Source organism: Mytilus californianus, unplaced genomic scaffold (genome assembly GCF_021869535.1).
Source record: "Mytilus californianus isolate M0D057914Y unplaced genomic scaffold, xbMytCali1.0.p SCAF_49, whole genome shotgun sequence".
Lineage (NCBI taxonomy): Eukaryota > Metazoa > Mollusca > Bivalvia > Mytilida > Mytilidae > Mytilus > Mytilus californianus.
Genome location: NW_026262700.1, coordinates 801329 through 822548, shown reverse-complemented (window position 1 = coordinate 822548; position 21220 = coordinate 801329). Strand labels below are relative to the sequence as shown.

Sequence of the window (21220 nt, the reverse complement as noted above, 5' to 3'; positions counted from 1 at the left end):
GAGCCACGTCAAATGACACCACCAAAATGGATTAAACAATAAAAGCAACAATTTACAACGAGAATTGAAAGATCACTATAACACGTTATTTAGATAATTAGCGGAGACAGTACATTGTAGATAATTTAAGATTTTAACTCGGGTAATAGTATAATAACACAATGACGGAATGTATAAGTACAGAGCCACGTCAAATGACACCACCAAAATGGATTAAACAATAAAAGCAACAATTTACAACGAGAATTGAAAGATCACTATAACACGTTATTTAGATAATTAGCGGAGACAGTACATTGTAGATAATTTAAGATTTTAACTCGGGTAATAGTGTTCGAAACAAACGTAGTCCACTGGAGTATTTGGGATTTTGCACTGCACTTTGTTTTTGATCTCAAAAGATGATTAAATTTCCAAACAGTTGAGTTTCACTTGATATGTTCTGCTTAATGACACTGTTTAAAAAATCACCAATTATTGTCAGGTATGTTTAGTTTCTCTATTGTACATGTCAATCAATACAGTTCATTTCAAATGGAGCTTTCTTATAGTAGAGATCACCACGATATTGACGAACGAATTAGAGGTTCATCATAACAAATGGACAAAAAGTGCTGAAAATCTACTCTGTGTACATACTAACTTGTGCAGTTTAAAAAGTTTTGAGGCCTGGCATGCATAAAAGTTGAATGCATATTGTGTTTCAATAAGACAAAATACCATTTGGATTTGTATTGGCATTTATTTTATGATCCTGCAAAAGGTGTAAAAATATTTTGAATTGAGATAATCTTTGAGATACTCCCTCTCAGGTAACAACTGTATTGTATTGTATTTATTATCCATGATTGACATGGACAATAAAATGACAATAGATATCTATACGACAATAAATGAGTTAAAGGGTATATCTGAGTGGACAGCATAAAATAAGACGTTTAAAAGTTTCAGAACGTGTTACTTTTCTTACGATAGAATGTTGTTGTTTGCAACTGTTGATTTCAAATAAAATGTACATCACTTATATGAATATTCGAGTGCATCGATGAATTGTGCAATGTTCAATCAAATATGAATGCAGAAATAATTTATAACTTTATTCTTGTTGGATCGTATGCTTGCTCTGTATTTTCATTTAGGTATTCAAGATTCAGACAAACAAATATCTCCGTTTAAAAAAGAAAAAAAAAGAATCAAAAAGGTTTTGTTTCAAATAAAAAATGATTTCTGTTGCAAATAGTTCTTTATCATATCTGTCAACTTCTAATCTTGGCAACTATTTTAGTGTAAAAGCCTGGTCATAAGAGTGAATGAATAATTTTGTTATTGAAGTTTCCTAGACAAAATGCATAACTGGTTTTGTATAAAGACGTTCTACTATTTAAAAGAAAAAATATTCATGTCAAAAAGACCACATGCGCTTGTCGGGTACACCAGCCTTTTTTTCCTTTTTTATAATTATTTTTAGATTATCATTATGTATTAGAATATTGGATTTTCTATGTTTATACCACTAAGTATATGTATCACCACTACTTATGCCGTACATTGTTTTGAGTAAAATCTGTTAGACTTACAACCCCTTATTTTTATATCCATTACTAGAACAACATTTTTAAGTTTGGATATTAAGAGAAGAGATGCAATGATTAATAAAATTGAGAATGGACATGGGGAATGTGTCGAAGAGACAACAATCCGACCATAGAGCACACAACAGCCAAAGGCAACTAATGGGTCTTCAATGAAGCGATAGAAACTCCCGCACCCGGAGGCGTCCATCAGCTGGCCCCTAAACACATAATATGTATATTAGTTCAGTGATAATGGACGACATACTAAACTCTGAATTATTCACAAAAACTAAAATTAAAAATCATACAAGACTGACAAAAGCCAGAGGCTCCTGACTTGGTACAGGTGCAAATATGCGGCGGGGGTTAAACATGTTTTTGAGATATAAACCATCCCCCTATACCTCTAGCCATACTGAATAGGATTCAAATTTATTAACTCTAATGACCCGTTCCTTTAGGAAATATTTATGGACCGCAACATGCTTCTTCTGGCATGGTTTGTTTGATAAAATCTTAAATAATTAGTAAATGTATTTACAATAGCATTGATTTCTTAAAACACTCGGAAAGCAAATAATATGATTGATCATTTAGACGATTTGATGATTGGGTAGGGTTAGGGTTGAACATTTCATGTCTTTTGAATTTATTTGCCTTCCTCAAGGTAGGGACGCAGAATAACTAAGAGAAACTCAGATGTTTCCTACTCCTAAAAGAAATAGACCAAATCATAATTAGATTTTTCCTAACTTTTTAAAAGTTTCCACAATTTCGTTAAGTTATGTATGCATTGATCATCAATCTTATAATTTTGACATTTTTACCTATCATGTCTGTTTGTTTTTGTTCAAACATCGTTGTGAATAATATGGATTTTTAAATTGCTGTCATAGAAGTGAGAGGTATAGCTAGTTATAAAACCAGGTTTAATCCACCATTTTCTTAATATGAAAAGCCGGTAAGAAGTCAAGAATATGACAGTTGTTATTCATTTGATGTGTTTGAGCTTTTGATTTTTTTGTCATTTGCCTTTTGAATTTTCGTTTAGAAATTGCCTTGGAGTTCGGTATTTTTGTTATTTCACTTTTTATGAATATATTGTCAAAAAAAGTCTGGGATATCAAGTGCATCATTTGCTATTGTGGAAAACATTGAACTATTTATGTGAGGAATCATATATAGATATAGGTATTATCTTCTTTAAACTACATGCAAACGATGAAAATTACTAAATTTAAATCAGAGTTTGTGTGTCCAATGTATTCATTAGCAGCTCCCGTTTCGTACAATTCGTCATATTAAGCTTTCGTTAGTTAGTTCGTCATTATACACAATATCCTTGTCATCTCTATTGATACGTATCAATCCATATATAGAACAGTTGTAGTACTTATAACATCTCGCAATCGAAAATAGTAATGTGTGTTTTCATTTCCGCAATGACATTCATATATAAAATAAATAAACAGAAATGATATCCGTTAACGTACATGTAGTGTATAAAACATACTATCGTTTCGAAACATGTTTGGACGGAGAAATAGAGTTTGAAAATATAGTTGGGCATAAGTTGCCTTTTTTATTATACAAAACAACAGTAACTACATAAAGGATCAACTAGTATTGTATAAGAATGTCATATAACTGTATGGTTAAATGTATAGAACTATATACATTTGTTTAAATTTCATCACGTTTTTTTCCCGAAATAAAAGAAGATTTGAAATCACCGTGTCTCAGTATGACCTTGCGAAGCTTTGGCATTCACTGTCTTATAACTGTAGCATACGTCTGCTTGTAGTTGCAATGTACCTTTGATCGGAGACATATATGTATTTCTCTGCTTAATGTTGAAAGTTGCCTTGTCGCCTTTCAATTTCAGTACACATGTGTATCGTAGTGTAATAAACGTTTTGCTAAACGTTTTGTTAAACACCAACACATCCAAGTAACCGCTCTGTAGACACAGTTCTTTCAATCTCCAATTGAAACATGCTTTGGATATGTTTATATATGTATACATTACGAATACACATATAGAAACCAGCAAATATATTAACATATAATGTGTAATGATTTAACATTTATTCTTACATAATGATAGAGAAACGTGTAAATTGAACACATTGTAAGTAACAAAACGAGAAGAAGCTCAATTTATCGCATACTTTACTGATTTAAGTGAATAACTACATTTACAAACGCATATACTCAATTAAATCACATCAAGGGAAATAATTATGATAATTTCGTTTGTAAGAGTTTTGTTTTACTACAGAATATTAGTATAGATCACTTTATTTATGGTGATGAACTATTGTCAAATTGAAAATGTAAACAATTTGATAAATATTTTTCTTCACAAAAGAAATCATCATTCACATATTTCGTAATATGTACAATATGAGTTTTCAAAATATCAAGAAATGGGATAAACTGTAATATTTTTTGTAGCTATATATAACATTGTGTATGTACATGTATGTGCATGTCCCATATGAGGAGCCTGCAATTCAGTGGTTGTCGTTTGTTGCTGTCTTACATATTTGTTGTTCGTTAATTTTGTATATTATTTTCTCGTTTGAATTGTTTTACGTTTCGTATTCCGGGGCCTTTTATAGCCGACTATGCCGTATAAGCTTTGCTAATTGTTGAATGCCTTACGATCAACTTAAATTGTTAATTTCGGTATCATTTGGTCTTGTGAAGAGTTTTCTCATTGCCAATCATACCACATCTTTTTTTAATATTAAATATATATTTTTTTTACTACTTAATCATTTTCGTACTATGTGTTTTTCTTATACAAGTACAAAATTGTAGAACTACTAAAATTTAACTTTGTATCAATTTCTTTGATAAAACTGACATTTAAAAAATCATAAAATTGCTCAACTGAATAAGATAGGTAAATTAAGATTTTATTTGAATACTAATGTTTCAAAACAAACTAGGTTCCCAGGAGTATATAGTTTTCACCCTTTCAAGCATTCAAATATGATCTGTAACATATTCCGCTAAATTGATGACTTTAAAACAAAGTTTTCTAAAGAGAGTAAACTAAGACGTAAAATCATACCTATTGATTTCAGCAACAAACAAAACAAACATGGCAGGTGGTACAAATAGCGACATGAATAATTAAAAATTTTAAGATAAAATATCGGTTTGATACAGATGCTTATTTGAATCAACTGTTCTTATTCTTATTAAGATATTTGATTTGAAAACAATACGTTCTTTGATTTTTTTAATTTCTCATTAACATATTCAATTTAAAAACAACAAATATAATATACAAAAGACCTGAGTTACGACAAAAGGACAAAATATAATTACAAACGTGTTTTGTACACCTTAAAATTAATAAACAATCACACGGACTGTCATTTACATACTTAGTAGATCTTTAAGATTAGGGTAAGTTTTACTAGATTTTTTTTAACTTTTTGTCTTTATCGTTAAGTTGTGTTATCTAATTTTTCCTGCTTTAAAAATGCAACTGTCTGCAATTTGAATCATTTCATTTTTGGTTAAAGTTTTTACCGAGTGTTTTGTACGATATTTTTAAGAATGTTAAATAATCCCATCTTATGCGCATAAAACGACAATTGTCATGTGAAAACATAATTATTATCATTATATATGGTAAAAATGTATGGAAAAGTCGGTCTTCTTTTTTTATAAAAGAGGGACGAAAGATACCAGAGGGACATTCAATTTATTACTTATCTTTTGAATTTATTGATACTTAAATATCGTTCTGAAATTCAATGAAACATCTGCCGCTGGACATTGAGTAAATAATGGTAGTTCATAAAATCTAATTAAATATATATTTCCGATTTTGTTGTCCTCATATATACGAGCACGTGAGTTAAGATAGATTGGTAGTTGATACTGTTTTTATTCTATAAAATGTAAGTTCAGAATATATGTTGTTTACGTAACTATTCATATAAGTTAATATAAATATGAGCGAACTAAAGACAACATTTTCAAATAAACAATGTATATGTTATGTACAAGTTGTAACTGCGTACAAATTATAATTTGTACAGGGTTTTTGTACCAGATATCAGTATTTTGACGCACACCTTCTTTCACCAGGTGATTCAAGTTTATTTTCAGTAATTATCCAGTTTGATTTTTTACTCACAAATTTATATACTTCAAGCTAACATTAAGCATTGTCCTCCATGTTATAAATGTTGTCGAAACTAAACAGTGATATACACAACATATATATATCTAATCAAATATTTCCCTTTTAGGCTTTGCCATCAAAGCAAGAAAGCACAATCGATGTTTTTACAGCGATCTTTGCATGAAAATGAGAGACAATGGAAGCAAATAGGAACAAAGAATAGGTTAGCATTATTGGTCCTTATTGATGATTTTATTAAAAAGGACGAGGAATTTCGGAAAGACAAAAATCGTACTTTTGAGAAAACCAGACGGGAGGAAAGAGATAAAAAGTTATTAGCAGATCGTGCAAAAAGATTGGAAAGATATAAGCAACATAATACAAGTTCTCTGTCTTTGAGGATTAACCAATTAGAAAAAAGAAAAAGAGATAGTAATGAAGCAGCGAGTAGGAAAATAAGGAAAATGGAGAAAGATATGGCCGAAAGAATGAAATTTCTTTCAACAAGGATTCAGAATGTTCAAACGCGTACACATAGAGCGAGGGAAAAGGAACGAAATGAAGCTCTTGAGAGAGAAAAGCAGCTAATGGAATCCGCAATTAGGAAATTAAATGCAATAAAAAAAGAAAATAAATTTAGAGAAGAGAAAAATAAAGAACAAGTCGAAGCAATGGAAAAACGTGTCCATGAACTTGAACGACAGAAAACCATAGCAAGCGTCAATGCAGAACATGCCATGCACATAATTGACAGAAACAGACAACAAAAACTTGAAAATTCGTTGCATCACTTTCGCAGTGTAGAGCGCCAATTTGAACAGGATGCAGTATTCCTTGCAGAACGAATAAATAACCTTGAACGTGAGAAAATTAAACAGAGAGAGATGCTTCGTCAGCGAAATGAAAAATTTAAGCAAGAAATCGAAAGAAGGAGAAAAATATTTTCTTTGCACAGACAAAACGATGAAAAATGGAAACAAGAATATATATCAAACTTAAAATCACGAATATCAAACGTATCAACATCAAAAGGTGGCTTAGGATCAGACATGCATGAAAACATTGCCGATGTTAAATTAAAAGCCGAAAAAGATAAGCTAGCATTTTTCAGAAAACAACGGGTTTTGCACGAGGAAAAGTTGAAAGAAGACGAAAATATGTGGAAAAGAATAAGAAATATGTCTAGTAAGAAAGAATTGGCAACGGATAAAATGATTGATGCGATACAAGATATCAGAGAGAAGAAAAAGGAACTCAAACAAAATATCAGCGACAAAGAGCCGGAACCGGAAGTTGAAGCCGAAATGTCACAGAAAGCAAAGACTTTACTGAAATTTGAATTGGAAGCAAAAGAACGAGAACAACAGAGAATCAAGGACGCTTTCAAAAAACTAATGGGCAATATATCTGATAAATCGTCAACCTTTATTCGTTGAGCAGACATTAAATGTATAAACGGAAAACATCATATATCAAAAGCAAATTCAATATTATGGTTATTTAATACTTGAACGAAATTCTAATATCTGATTCTAATCAACTTATTATATATCAATACTTTAATAAAAACGAAAGATGTAAAAGTTTCTTATATTTTTATATCAGCTCTATCGTAATTCCCCGCCTTAATCATTTGTATTCTTTAAATTTGCAATTATGCACATCTTTGAACATAGATAAATATATCAAAATAAACACAAAACGGTCTCATTTTCTATCAGCAGATTAAATATCCAGAGGAAAAATAAAATCTACGGAAACGTTGCAAAACAGCTCCACAAAACGTCAATTTCAAAAATGGCAATTAATTTAGTAATATATAATATGTAATAAACAATTAGGTTTCAATAGTATTTGAAACGCGATATACATGTGTGCTCATGTTTAAAATCTGGTAACCTGACTTTTAACATTTTTTTTCCAAAACGAAAATAAGGAGATATGTTATGACTGCAAATGAGATAAATTTTCTCCAAAGTCTGGAGAGAGAGATGTAAACAACTACATGTCACAGTTATTCAACATTAAGCCCACACAAAAAAATGTATTGAAAGCTTTCAAAGCAAACGTTATTTAACATTGAACCTACAAAAAAAGTATTTACAGCTTTCAAAGCGAAAATTATTCAACATTGAGATATCACTTAAAGTATTGAAAGCTTTCAAAGTTATTCAACATTGAGCCTACACAAAAAGTATTAAAAGCTTTCAAAGTGAAAATTATTCAACATCGAGCCTTCACAAAAAGTATTGAAAGCTTTCAAAAGCAAACGTTATTCAACATTGAGCCTACACAAAAAATATTGAAAACTTTCACAGCAAAAGTTATTCAACATTAAGCTTACACAAAAAGTATTGAAAGCTTTCAAAAGCAAAAGTTATCCAACATTGAGCCTTCACAAAAAATATTGAAAGCTTTCAAAACAGAATATGAATCAAATCAAAACGGAAAACTAATGGCTTGTTATTTTCTAATAACACTTATCACAAACAATTATGGTTGAAAGTGTAACCAGCATCAACCATTAGTACTGGCTCTTTATTTAGAAAAAAAACACGTAATGAAGATGGCTGTGAAAATCATGACATTGATCGAAAGACCTTCTCCAAATCTGAACAGTGGTGTTACAGTTCTTAATTAGAACACAATTATTAATATGAGAGAAAATGGTATACAACTGTCATGTATATTCACGTCAACTGTGTGTTTTTGTTAGATGCATTTCTACTTGTTTCCATCTGATAAGTCAATCCTTTTCAAATAATTTTTTTATAATTTGTTCTTATGCTGTACTGTTATATATCACTGTCCCAGGCTATTGGAGGGTTGAGCTCTTACAAACCTGTACAACCCCGTCACATTATGTATGGGCCTGTCCCAAGTCGGAAGCATGTAGTTCAATGGTTGTAGTTGGTTCATGTCTGTCATTTTTGTTTTTTCTTAAATCGTTTTGTTATAAATTAGGCCGTTATTTTTCTCAATTGAATTGTTTCATATTTTTCTTGTCGGGGCCGTTTAAAGCCGACCGTACGGTCTGGATTTTTTCTCGTTGTTGAAGGCCGTTTGATTGCCTATAATTACTTACGTCCACTTCATTTGAACCTTGGTGGATACATGTAGTTGTCTCATTGGCAATCGTATCACATCTCCTTATCTTTATATAGACCCCTAAGATCGGTACCAGATACACACAACTATATAGAACATACCTAACCGATCTCAGAGTACTCACAATTATGAAAAACTAGTTCAATCCAACGGTAATAGTTTATAGATGAGAATAATAATCGTATTTAACGACCCTATTCTGATCAGAAGTTGTTGTGTATTTGTACATTCCGAACGTTGAGAGCAGGGGGGTTAATTAACGACCGGGAGAATTCGAAATATCAGTTATAAAACATAATGAACAAATACTATGAATATGCGGATTTTTCATATCTACTCAAACCCGATCTCGCATTGCACCCTTTTTTTCTGATTTTTCGCACCAATAAAGCATATCAAAAAACAGGTGCGCTGCGAGATCGTTTTTTTTTTTCTATCTCTTTTTTACTATTTTCACATTGCCCAACCGATTGTGAAAAAAAATGTTCTTCTCACTAGTGAAATATCTGTTCTCGGCAAATGATTGGTCGAAATTTAATTATGGTGTCAAATTTTCTGGTTTCTTCTGATTTTCCGATTTTGACGTCATGAAAAAAGGTGACCGTGCTTGTTGACGTCACATATATAAAGAACACTACCACAACTTTCTGTAAATCTTTAAAAAAGAATGATAAAAATCTTTAGAGAAACAGATTCCCCCACTATAACTCGTGTATTACAATATTTCCCCACTTACAACAGCCAAATTTTAATTATTTAAAAAGCTCGGCAAGCCTCGCGCTTTAAACATTAAAATTCAATTGTCTCGAGTGGAGAAATATCAAAACACACGGGTGACCTGTTGCAGTGGTGGAATCTATATTTTTTAACTAAATTGCACTTAGATGTGAGTATACACCTTTTTAAACAACGGTAATTGAAGAACAAGACTACAGTTAAAAAGCGACAAGGATTTAATCATTGTCTCACTTCCCAAACTTTTAAAACATCAATAATTATTGATAATTACGTTTGCTATTGTTTTCATTGAAATGAAAATTTGAAAATCAATCTTTAACTTATCAATTACTCTTTTGAATTTCATGTTTTAACGCTAATTATTACTTGTGTAAATATTGACAAACATAATTAGACAGATCGAACAAAATACACCTGGGAAAATTATAGAAATGCTGACAAAGATTTCGAGTACCGTGTAGTCAAACAATTATGGCATCGGTTGGCTATAGGGAGAATTTATTTTTCAACCTTACAGAAGAGGAGAAGGAAGAGTTCACGTGTTCAATATGGTTTGTAATGCCATTAATTTATTTTTCTAATTGTTTAGAATTTAAAATTAGATGCCATTTTTTACTCTAAGTTGTAAAATATTTGTTTGGTTATATCGATAGGAGTAAAGCGATTTAGAAAGAAAATTCTGCCTATCTATATATGAAAAAAATGGAGATGTGCTATGAATGCTAATGAGCCAACTATCCACGGGAGTTAAAAAACGTGGGTATGAGCAAATATGGGTCACCGTATGGCCTTCAACAACGAGAAAAAAAAACTCATACCGTTTAGCTTACTGTAGCCCGTTATGACCACGTCTATATCGCGCTTCAAGATATCACAATATTTTCTTTGCAACTATTGAACATAAATACCGCAACATCCAATCCGTTCAACTGTTCAACCATGTGCTTACATAGGAGATAAGTCTGTTGACAAACTAAATTATTTTTTTAAAGAATATATATTTCTATACCGAAAAAACACATTTTCACATATAAGCATCGTTTGCAAGCTTAGTTCATCGGAAAGGTATCGTGAGCTATTTGCATCACTGGGTGTCCATTGTCATCATTAAACTTACATACATTGTCATATTTTGAAATGGAACCACTGGTCCAATTGTAATCAAACGTGTTAATAATAATGTATTCCCTATGAGAAATAATACATGCGTCAAATGTAGTAAAAAGTATAAAATTATGTATTGATCTGCAATAAAAGAGGAAAATAATATATATTTCAACGTAGCGTAATGTGTTATTAATATAGATGATAATTCTTGTAGTTGTCACATCTTACGGCAGCCCCATGAGTGTCAAAATGGTCACCAGTTTTGTCATTTCTGCATAACAAGATGGAGTTACCAAGCTTCTCATGGTTCCTGTCCAATGTGCCGAGTGGATGGACTTTACCGTGAGAATGTCGAGTTAGAAGATCGTATAAACCAGAAAATTGTACGATGTGAATGGAAAAAATGTTTTTGGACTGGGCCGCTGGCGAACTTGGAAACACATTTGCATACTGTATATGTGGAAAGAAATAGAAGAGATGCATATCGTAGTCTGGGAATGGATACGAATCGATCTCGGCAAAGTGAACGGTCACGAAAAACTGAACATTCAATCACGAAACAAAACACCGCCCTGTCCCAAAATATTCAGAAACTCGATTTACAAAGTCATGCTAAGCTCGAAAAAATATACAAACGTATCATAGAAGATGAATGGCAAAAGTTGAAAAAAGGAGAACATGTCAAGCGTCGTTTTATGAATTTAAAACGCCACATTGAAGAGGAAGACATGCGCATGCTTCATAGAATCAAGGAAGTGGAGATAAGGAAACTTAAAGAAATAGAAAACAATAAACGAAGAGTTAAAAGTCTAGATTTAACCAAAGAAAAGTTCAGGTATGCAAAGATATTGTTTCAGTTTAGCCAACACCGACATATTAGTCCAAAGCAATAGCAATTGTAATAGTAATAGCTGACACTTTTCACATGAGAAATGTGCGAACTGAAAAGATATCATACGAGCAAGAGAATAACTGCTGTACAAACAAATCTTATTATAGTTCAATACAATATAAACGATATGAATTATAAATGTTCGTATTTTAAAATTTTTATTCATTTTTTTATTATTTTAGAGAGACTTCCCTAAGAAGATCACTTCGAAAAGATAAAGAAATCAAAGATGAAAATATTTCACAAAAATATCGTATAGACAATATGCTGAAGAGAAGAAAATCTGAAAAAGAAAAAAATGAAATAAAATTTAAAGAGATAGAAAGAGTAAAATCGGAACGTAGTGAAAATTTTCAACGTAGACTTGAAAGAGAAGAACGTGAATGGAAAGAAAAACTAGAAGCTTTATTGAAAAAGATCAGAGAAACAGACAAAAAGAAAAACGAAGAAATAAAAACTATGCAAACAGAAATACAAAGCGAAAGAAGTAAAGATAAGGAGAAGGAATATAAACAAAAGAACATTTCTTTTTTCAACGTTTACAGAAAATGAAAAGCATTGAACTTGGAAAGACGTTCTTTATCTTTGACGAACTTCGTACTTTTATTGAATCTTATTTAATATCATTTCATAACGTAAGTTATTGAAAGGAATGTCTTGTAAAATAATGATAAGGAGATATTTTTGTAAACAGTATTAAATGTAGCGATGTTGATGGTCTGATATTCTACTGTTAGCTTTTTCTCATTTGAAAAAAAAAAACTGCTACAGCAATACGCCGTACACATATACGTGTTAAAGTAAAGAGCATAGATACATCAATGTAACGATATAACTAACCCGAAAATGAACATTAACATTTCGAATAGAATCTTAGATTTCAAAAAATTTAGGGAGGTAATTTTTTATTCGATTTTCTTGAAATTTTTCCATGTTTGATAAACTGTTATCTTCTATCATTTGTTACTAAAATCAACTACTAATGGTTGTCAATAAAACGTTTGATACATGTATTGATATATAGCTAATCGCATATTCATAAGCTCCAGAAGCGAGACGATTTGAGTCTGCATGAGGTATAGGGGATGGTTGAGATCTCACAAAACATGTTTTGTTTGATATTTCACAGTGATATCATACTTTAACTTTGTTTAAACCTGTTTATTTACGTTTGACTTTAATTATTTATCCCTTGTAATTTTTTATTAACTGTGTATTTGCATTCAGGTGTCACAGGTCAAATTTATTCGTTCATTGTGTGTTAACCTACGTTTTTTGATTGAGTTAAGCCTTCCAATTGATCTTTTATAGTGTGTTATTCTATGTTGTGATGTTATACTATTGTTTCAGAAAAGGGAGAAGGTTTGGTACCATTAAAACGTTTAATCCAGCTGCAAATGTTTGCACCTGTCCTAAGTCAGGAATCTGATTACAGTAGTTGTCGTCTGTTTATGTAGTTCATACGTGTTTCTCGTTTCTCGTTTTTATATAGGCTCACTGTTCGGTGTGAGCCAATACTCCGTGTTGAAGGCCGTACCTTGACCTATAATGGTTTACTTTTATAAATTGTAACTTGGATGGAGAGTTGTCTCATTGGCACTCATACCACATCTTCCTATATCTATTAACCCCGCCACATTTTTGCGCCTGTCCCAAGTCATGAGCCTCAGGCCTTTGTTAGTCTTGAATGATTTTTTAATTTTAGTTCATTTATATGTTTCGGGGTTTAGTGTGACGTCCAATTTTCACCGTTGGTTTTTCCGTTTAAATGGTTTTACACTAGTAATTTTTGGGGGCCTTTATAGCTTGCTGTTCGGTGTGAGCCAATACTCCGTGTTGAAGGCCGTACCTTGACCTATAATGGTTTACTTTTATAAATTGTAACTTGGATGGAGAGTTGTCTCATTGGCACTCATACCACATCTTCCTATATCTATTAACCCCGCCACATTTTTGCGCCTGTCCCAAGTCAGGAGCCTCAGGCCTTTGTTAGTCTTGAATGATTTTTTTATTTTAGTTCATTTATATGTTTCGGGGTTTAGTGTGACGTCCATTTTCACTGTACTAATACACACTTTTGTTTAGGGGCCAGATGAAGCCCGCCTCCGAGTGCAGGATTTTTTCGCTGTTTTGAGGACCCATTGGTGGCCTTGGGCTGTTTTCTGCTCTTTGCTCGAGTTGTTGTCTCTGACACATTCCCTATTTCCATTTTCAATTTTATGATATAGCCCTGAAATTACCTACAACAAACCGGCGGTCAGTTGGAACCATTTTTCTATCTTATTTTGTTTCTGCTTATTACATTGTAGTCTTTAAATTAAGCAACCCTTATTCCTTTGGTTTCTTTTTGTACCCATTAGTTTCTATTCTGAAAACCCAATCTAGACATGGTCAAATGGTCCCTGTCTATATTTGTCGTTAATTGTCTAAACATAAATTTATCTCGCTACGCTCGCTTTGTCTCGTACGTGATCGAATTTTCCCTAGATTTCAAATCTAATTTGATCCTTATTTCTTCACAGATGTTTGGTATCTCATATCTGATATAGAAATACAGTTGTTAAAGCTCCCGAATGAAATGGTAGAAAGGTTTATTTGAGTGTGCCTATTTTTGCACTGAATACACCCCAACAACATGACTGCAATTTCAATTCCTGTCACGTTAAATTAGATAGATATAAGAAGATGTGGTATGAGTACCAATGAGACAACTCTTCATCCAAGTCACAATTTGTAAAAGTAAACCATTATAGCTCAAAGTACGGCCTTCAACACGGAGCCTTGGCTCACACCGAACAGCAAGCTATAAATGGCCTAAAAAATGACTAGTGTAAAACCATTCAAACAGGAAAACCAACGGTCTAATCTATATCAAAAACGAGAAACGAGAAACAATTATGAACCACATCAACAAACAACAGCCACTGAACATCAGGTTCCTGGATTAGGTCAGGTTCACACAGACTGTAAAGAGCCAGTGTCGGTCACCTACATATATGTGCATCTTCCAAAATAGACACTCTGTAACATTGTAGACTAGATAATTGATGACTAAAATCTCTTTTTTGTAGATATCGTATTGCTGATTTTTTTTATTTTTGTAGTTTCTCTCAATCTTCTATAGCTTTTTCTCAAAATACAAAACAGGATAAAATAAAAGGATAAAGGTTCATTGGACATCATTTCGTTGAAGTTACCTTGATGATTCAGACAAAACGAAGGTACATGATTTACGAAGACACGTGTGTTCGACAAACCACAAAAAAAAGCAACAACTTATAGGCTATATATATCATGTGTTAGGCCTAAAAGGGACAGGTTTATAAATGAAATTGTATGAGGGTCTGGATTGCAGGGGGAGGGGTCCTTTATTTCTGTATTCTTTAAATTTTTAGGGCATTTTGCTTTATCTTTAAAAATAACGCTCATGCTACAAAATTCTAATGAAAATGATTTTACTATTGATTTTGTTCCATAATAAAATGATTTCTTTATGCTGTATATCATTCATTTCTGTAATTAGTATTGTTTTATCAATTTCATTTATTTTCCCTAGTTATTCTTTATACTTTTGCATCATATTATTCTTTATCCTTTGTTTTTTTCCCTATTCATCATTTTTTGGGGCCATTATTTTTTCTTCTGTAAACCCAATCCAGACCCTCATGTATCTGAGATTTAAGATCTGTTTCTGTCATTGCGCATGCTTATGTTTTTATTGTAGTACAGTTGTAAGTAAAGTTGGTTATATCTGTTATCTTTCTGGCCAAAAAAAAAAACTTATAAAAATGTGATCTTTTTAATGTGACCACAAAGTGCAACCGTCTTACTTTATATGCATGACATATTTGCCATTGGAGTCTAGGATAGCAACAACCAATACATATTACTAGTGTACATGCACTTGAATCTACTAATATCGGACAATATGATATAACTAGTTTATATTGCTAATAATACAGACCTTGGCGGAGTTATAAATTTTAGCGGCGCCCAACCCTCCCCGAACCTGGAACAGTGGTGAAAAGAACAACACTAGAACAAAATGTACAAAAAAAAAAACGACAAACAAATATGATCAATCGCAACTAACGACAACCAATTAATTACAGGCTCCTGACTCGAGACAGGCACAATATCATGTGGCGGGGTTAAGCATGTTTGCAGGCGCCCAACCGTCCCCTAACCCGAAACAGTGATGTAACAGCAAAACATAAGAACTGACAATACAAATCAATTGAAAAGGCATTGACTCGTCAGATCGATACATAGCAAACCAAACAACTAACAAAAAAGACACAAAGACACAATGCACCGATCTTAGAGGACTCCCAGTTACTGAAAGCCAGTTCAAAGTCAATAACCACTAAAAAAAGATGGTTTAACCCAGACAAAATACAACATTTATGTCGTTTCTAAAATATAAAGTACATTCTAATGCAGCCAATGTGGTTTCTTTAATAGAGAAATTTTAATATGTGTATAATTGATTAATATAATTTTTCACTTCGATTTTCAATAAAACTATTCGTTATGCTTATCCGATATTTCATAAAAAGAAAGACAACTGTAATTGTTCTTCGTTACACTATACAATACAATGATGTTTAATGATTGCCAATGAGATTATTATACACGAATCCAAATGACATATATGTTAGCAACTATAGGTAAGGGTACGCGGCCTTCAACAAAGAGCAAATCCGATAGCGTATACTAGCAGTCAGATATGCAAAGCCCGATTGCCATTTTTAATGTTTTTCGTTATTGTATCCGTTCTCTATTAAAAAGAACGACAACTGCTGTACGTCGTTTATCTACCTTTTATTGGGTATATCTGATATTCTAGCAAAAAGACAAATAAGATTATTCTGAGATAAAAAAAGAATACTACCTTACGTCACTTCACATGTACACAGTATACCCTTATGGCCATTAACCCCATGGATTAACTGGGTTTATAGAGACATCGTCGTTCCTTGGTCTTCTCCCGACCTGCAATAGACGTATTTACACTTACAGCGTTCATTGCGCCTATCGCCGGAAGTACAGCGGGTCAATAGGTCATTCGGAGACAAATCCTATGGCAACATCAAAACAAACATGCCCTTGTCAAAGTGGGGCGTCCGTTCGGCTGTGCGGGATATATGAATTCGCAGCCACGTACGGTCAAAATGGGGAAGTTAAACCAAATTCTTCGTATTGAGAGTACAAGGCTCTCTGCACATTAAGAAGCAATGTTGCTACTCTGTGATGGGTCTGTTAATGGCCTGTTGCAAGGTTAAATTGCTGTCCCTATCCAATAAACCTTCTTTTTTTTCAGCGGCATTCCAAATCCCCCCGCATCGTCCAGGTCAAATCCCTGTTGTAGGACCGACTTAATGTTTCTATTGTTTAATTTGTTTTAGTCCTGAAACATTTGCCACTGGACGTAAGGCAAACAACAATCAGTCTTATGAACATTTTGTACCTTAAATGTATGTTAATTGAACTTTATCGTTACATTGTCAACTATTGAAAAAAATTTAAATACAGTACTTCGTTGGTTGAAAAGCATTTATGAAAAAATTTAATATTCTTTACATTAATCTAAAAGGCTTTTGAAAATATTTGATTCGTAGTTTCATTCCGTTTAATGTACATTTACAAAAAGAGATAAAAAGAAAACAACAAACAAATACTTAGCTATGTGTAGTCGCTGTTACAAGAAAAAAGCAGACTTGTGATAACTTTTATACCAAGTATTATTTGCAAAGGAGACATAAGTACACAGGGCCGTGGTGTCCATAGTATTGCTTGTCCATTTGAAGCTACAATGTATCTACAGGTTTGAGTTTTTTTTTTGGTCAAATAATATCTGTATAATGTAAGCATAAAGTCTCTGGTACTAATAAAAAATCAATTTAATAATGATACTCCAATATTTATTGCTTCATTTTAAAATAACATTCCACTCTTAACAAGATTGGCAGCAGTTTTGATTATATGTTGGCATATAAATACGAAACTAAATTGTTGACGAAGTAAAATGAAGATAAAACTCAGAATAACAGGTATTATTTCGTAACAGCAAGTTCAGAACATCGACCTTGCTTTCAGTAACTGCGAACATTCAATAATTTAATAGAATATAATGTTGTTTACTATTTTCTTTTTATAAAACTTATATTATACCGTTACTTAAGAGTGAATAAATCTTGCCTGTTCCAAATCAGGAACTTTGTCAGTTGTTGTCTTATGTCATTATGTCATCTTCTGTTATTTTTGGGAATTTGGTGTTTATTGCAGATGTTTTACTGTTTCTGTTTAATCAATAAACATCTTTCATAGACTTGGAATGACTTAGAGCGTGGCATATTATATTGATACCTGTCTGTTGCTGAATGAAGACTGAATATTGCCCTTTAGACTTTGTTTTTGCTTTTGTTGTTGGGTTGCCGTCTCATTGATGTATAACCGACATCTTCTTTTATTCATATTGATTTGTATCTACTGATGATACTAAATTGGTCCTTCTTGTCCGGAGAAAAATTTTGAATTGGTATTAATCGAATATGCATATACTCTGCTTTGTACATGACCAATTATCTGAGGCAGAATTTAATGTTCTAGCTCAAAATGCAGTAGTCTTCAGAGAGAAGTCAGTCTAATTATTAATCTGCATTTTAGGTACCTAATAAATTAAACTTAACTTTTCTACTACTGGTAAATACTTCATTCATACTTAGAAGAGAAGCATCAAATACCAATCTAAACTCTTTGCTTTGACTTGGTACTAGATCGACTTCACCATTTTAAAAATACAAAGCAAAGTAGCAGAAGATCACAGAGACCGGCATTTTGTGTTCAAACTGAATGATGAGGTTTATATCTACACTAAAGTCAATCATTTGTACCATGTAACTCTATAGTTTGTTAGCAAGAACAAATCAACAAATAACTGAGAAATTTGCACTGGATTAAGAGTTCATTATTTGCATACATGTCAGCAGATTAATTTTTTTTCGCCAATTCATACGGTTTGAATTTAGATTAAGATAACACATCTTTTCTAACGATTAAAATTATAAGGCTGGAATGAGGGATACTTATGATTCTTGCAAAGTTATTTATTTTGTTAATGTCTCTCTTTAGTGAAGTGTAGAGTGTAGAAAACTGTTGTATTACGCGAACCTTGGTTGTGAAATTTGTTCCTCTAATAAAATTTACAAAATATCAAGGCAATTTAATATCTACCTTCTTACAGGTGTGATATGATAATGTGACGTCATCAGATACGGTAGCCTTTTAAGTGACATCATAATAGCAATTTCAGAGGAAAAACAAGATAATTTGACGTAATAAATGAACTTTGTTCAACGAAACATACGTTGGTTATAAAACAATGACCAACCGATCCGGGAGATTATAAAATTGCTAAGAACTAAAGAATGCTTTACTTACAATCAATATTTTTTTTCTTCTTCAAATGAACACTGAATACAAATACAAATATTGTTAGTAGATAAATATTTCATAGTATGTACAAAATAACACAAAACAAGACAAATAATTCGACATATACACATCGTTTCACTTTTTTTGACAGAAATAATGTCTTTAAATTAATTAGTATTATTTTCATCACAAACGAATCTTAGTTATAGATATAAGAAGATGTGGTATGAGTGCCAATGAGACAACTCTCCATCCAAGTCACAATTTATAAAAGTAAACCATTATAGGTCAAAGCACGGTCTTCAACACGGAGCCTTGGCTCACACCGCACAGCAAGCTATAAAGGGCCCCAAAAATATGTTCATATTAAAAATAATGTTCCAATTGTGTTATTAAAAAACATCATTAAGTTTGCTTAGTTGAATTGTCATGCAATTGTTTTTAAAAACGACTATATCATCAATATCTGATTTGTCCTTTAAACATCTTCATGTTCGAATGTTGGAAATGATTACTTTTAAATATCCACTCTCTCCCTCTCTATACACATATCAGGGTCTTGAAACATTAACAGAAAAACACCCTTTATAGCTTTAGCGTCACTTGGAATGAACGATAGAACGTGGGACTTTTTGTTCATAAATTCAAAAGATTTGAACAACAAAATGTATAATGTATATTTACATATAAAATTAGAACGTATTGCAAAAAAGTATATTTTAATACCTTGGAGAGATTTTTCTCCGTTTATTGTCTTAATATCTGAACTTAAGGAGACTTGTTCATGAAACAACCGTCAAACCTACTTCTCTGCATCAACGAGTATAACGTATATTATAATTAGTACTAGTATGAAAACATGCAATGACACATATTATTGTTATATATTTTATTTTGTACAATTTATAAAAGTACATTTGACGAGTTTATTCTATATGAACTATGAGTGCAATTCAGGTGAGATAAATAATACTTGCTACCCTTTCGTTTTTTTTCTTTACATAACTGTTAAACTTGCACTTGATGATGTTTAGCAATAGAACTTACTTTAAATATATTGGTAATATGATTGTTTATTTTTCGTTTAACAATAAACACTGAGGTGTATTTTATGCATGTAGACTTCAAACAACAAAAAATGAAGCCAATGAATTACACGAAGATATGACAAATTTAATTATTTTTCAGCCATGACTGACTAACCTCGAAAAATCTTGTTATCCGCCAATATCTATTTTGATTCATGTTTGCCTCATGCGTTTATATTTTATAATTGGAATCATGATGCATGTTACAACAAGAAATTTATGAAAAAGCAAATAGGAATTTTCCACTTTCTTAGTTTCCCAAAGATATTATGAAGAAAAAAAAAACACTCAACTCGAGGATTTGGATTTTCTCTTCTCATCAATAAATACTAGTTATAATCTAATGTTATCAATTCACACATTTTGAAAATATTACTTGTAAGTATAATGTTTTAATATTTTAGGCCGTATGATTGCCTAAGATTATTTACATGTACTGCATTTGCACTTTAAGTGATGGTTGTCTAATTGGCAATCATATTACATCTCTTTATTTTAATATAGAAACATTTAAAAAGGTCGATCAATTACAAACTAAAAATTCCTGTCCCGCCGAGAACTTATTCATATATTTGCTTTTTTCTATAAATACCGTAGAAACAGATGAAGGACTCAAAACGAAAGAAAACCAAAAAAGGGAATAAAAAGTGAGTGATAAGTTTTTCTACTCCCCTATCATATACAACTTGTAGAACATTATTGTCGTAAGATGTTGCTTCAAATATACTGTCACCAACCCAAAAACAAAAATTAAGTGTCGCTATCACCAGAAAAATACTGTGTATCATCATCAAAAACTTATTTCCTTTAACACACCTCGCTTTTTCATAATTATCAAATTGTAAGATGCATATAACCTGCAAATAAAGTTGATAAATTTTTATTCCCCATTTTACCATTAAAAGATATGCATCTTTATTTACCGTATTAAGTCCGTTTTTGCCAAAAACTTCCAGCAACAGAACACATGACAAGAGTTCAAAAGACACATAAGCAATAGATCCCAAGAAACTGATAATTAGTATATTTTGGTGAAAGTGAAATATTTCAACGGAACGCGTGGCTTTAAAATAAGAACCCCACGATAAAGCATGAAAGCAGAAAGTGAGAAGTACAATCAAAATCA

General features: G+C 32.0%; 2 protein-coding genes across 2 annotated transcripts; both read left to right on the top strand.

The window, feature by feature from the left end:
- The first annotated feature begins 4891 nt into the window (after window positions 1-4891).
- LOC127700149 (trichohyalin-like) lies at window positions 4892-7307 on the top strand. Its single transcript, XM_052203567.1, has 2 exons — window positions 4892-4997; window positions 5852-7307. Exon 2 carries the CDS (start codon window positions 5883-5885, stop codon window positions 7158-7160), a length of 1278 nt encoding a protein of 425 aa, XP_052059527.1. The 5' UTR covers window positions 4892-4997; window positions 5852-5882; the 3' UTR covers window positions 7161-7307.
- Window positions 7308-9993: 2686 nt separating this feature from the next.
- LOC127700150 (trichohyalin-like) lies at window positions 9994-12582 on the top strand. The gene is made up of 3 exons (XM_052203568.1): window positions 9994-10121; window positions 10892-11512; window positions 11752-12582. Exons 1-3 carry the CDS (start codon window positions 10042-10044, stop codon window positions 12119-12121), a joined length of 1071 nt encoding a protein of 356 aa, XP_052059528.1. The 5' UTR covers window positions 9994-10041; the 3' UTR covers window positions 12122-12582.
- Window positions 12583-21220: the final 8638 nt, after the last annotated feature.

Excerpts from the sequence above, each read along its gene's own strand:
- LOC127700149 (XM_052203567.1), top strand. The coding sequence starts at position 5,883 with ATGTTTTTACAGCGATCTTTGCATGAAAATGAGAGACAATGGAAGCAA.
- LOC127700150 (XM_052203568.1), top strand. The coding sequence starts at position 10,042 with ATGGCATCGGTTGGCTATAGGGAGAATTTATTTTTCAACCTTACAGAA. Across the intron at positions 10,122-10,891 it reads GAGTTCACGTGTTCAATATG|TTGTCACATCTTACGGCAGC; the intron begins GTTTGTAATGCC and ends TAATTCTTGTAG. Across the intron at positions 11,513-11,751 it reads TTAACCAAAGAAAAGTTCAG|AGAGACTTCCCTAAGAAGAT; the intron begins GTATGCAAAGAT and ends TTATTATTTTAG.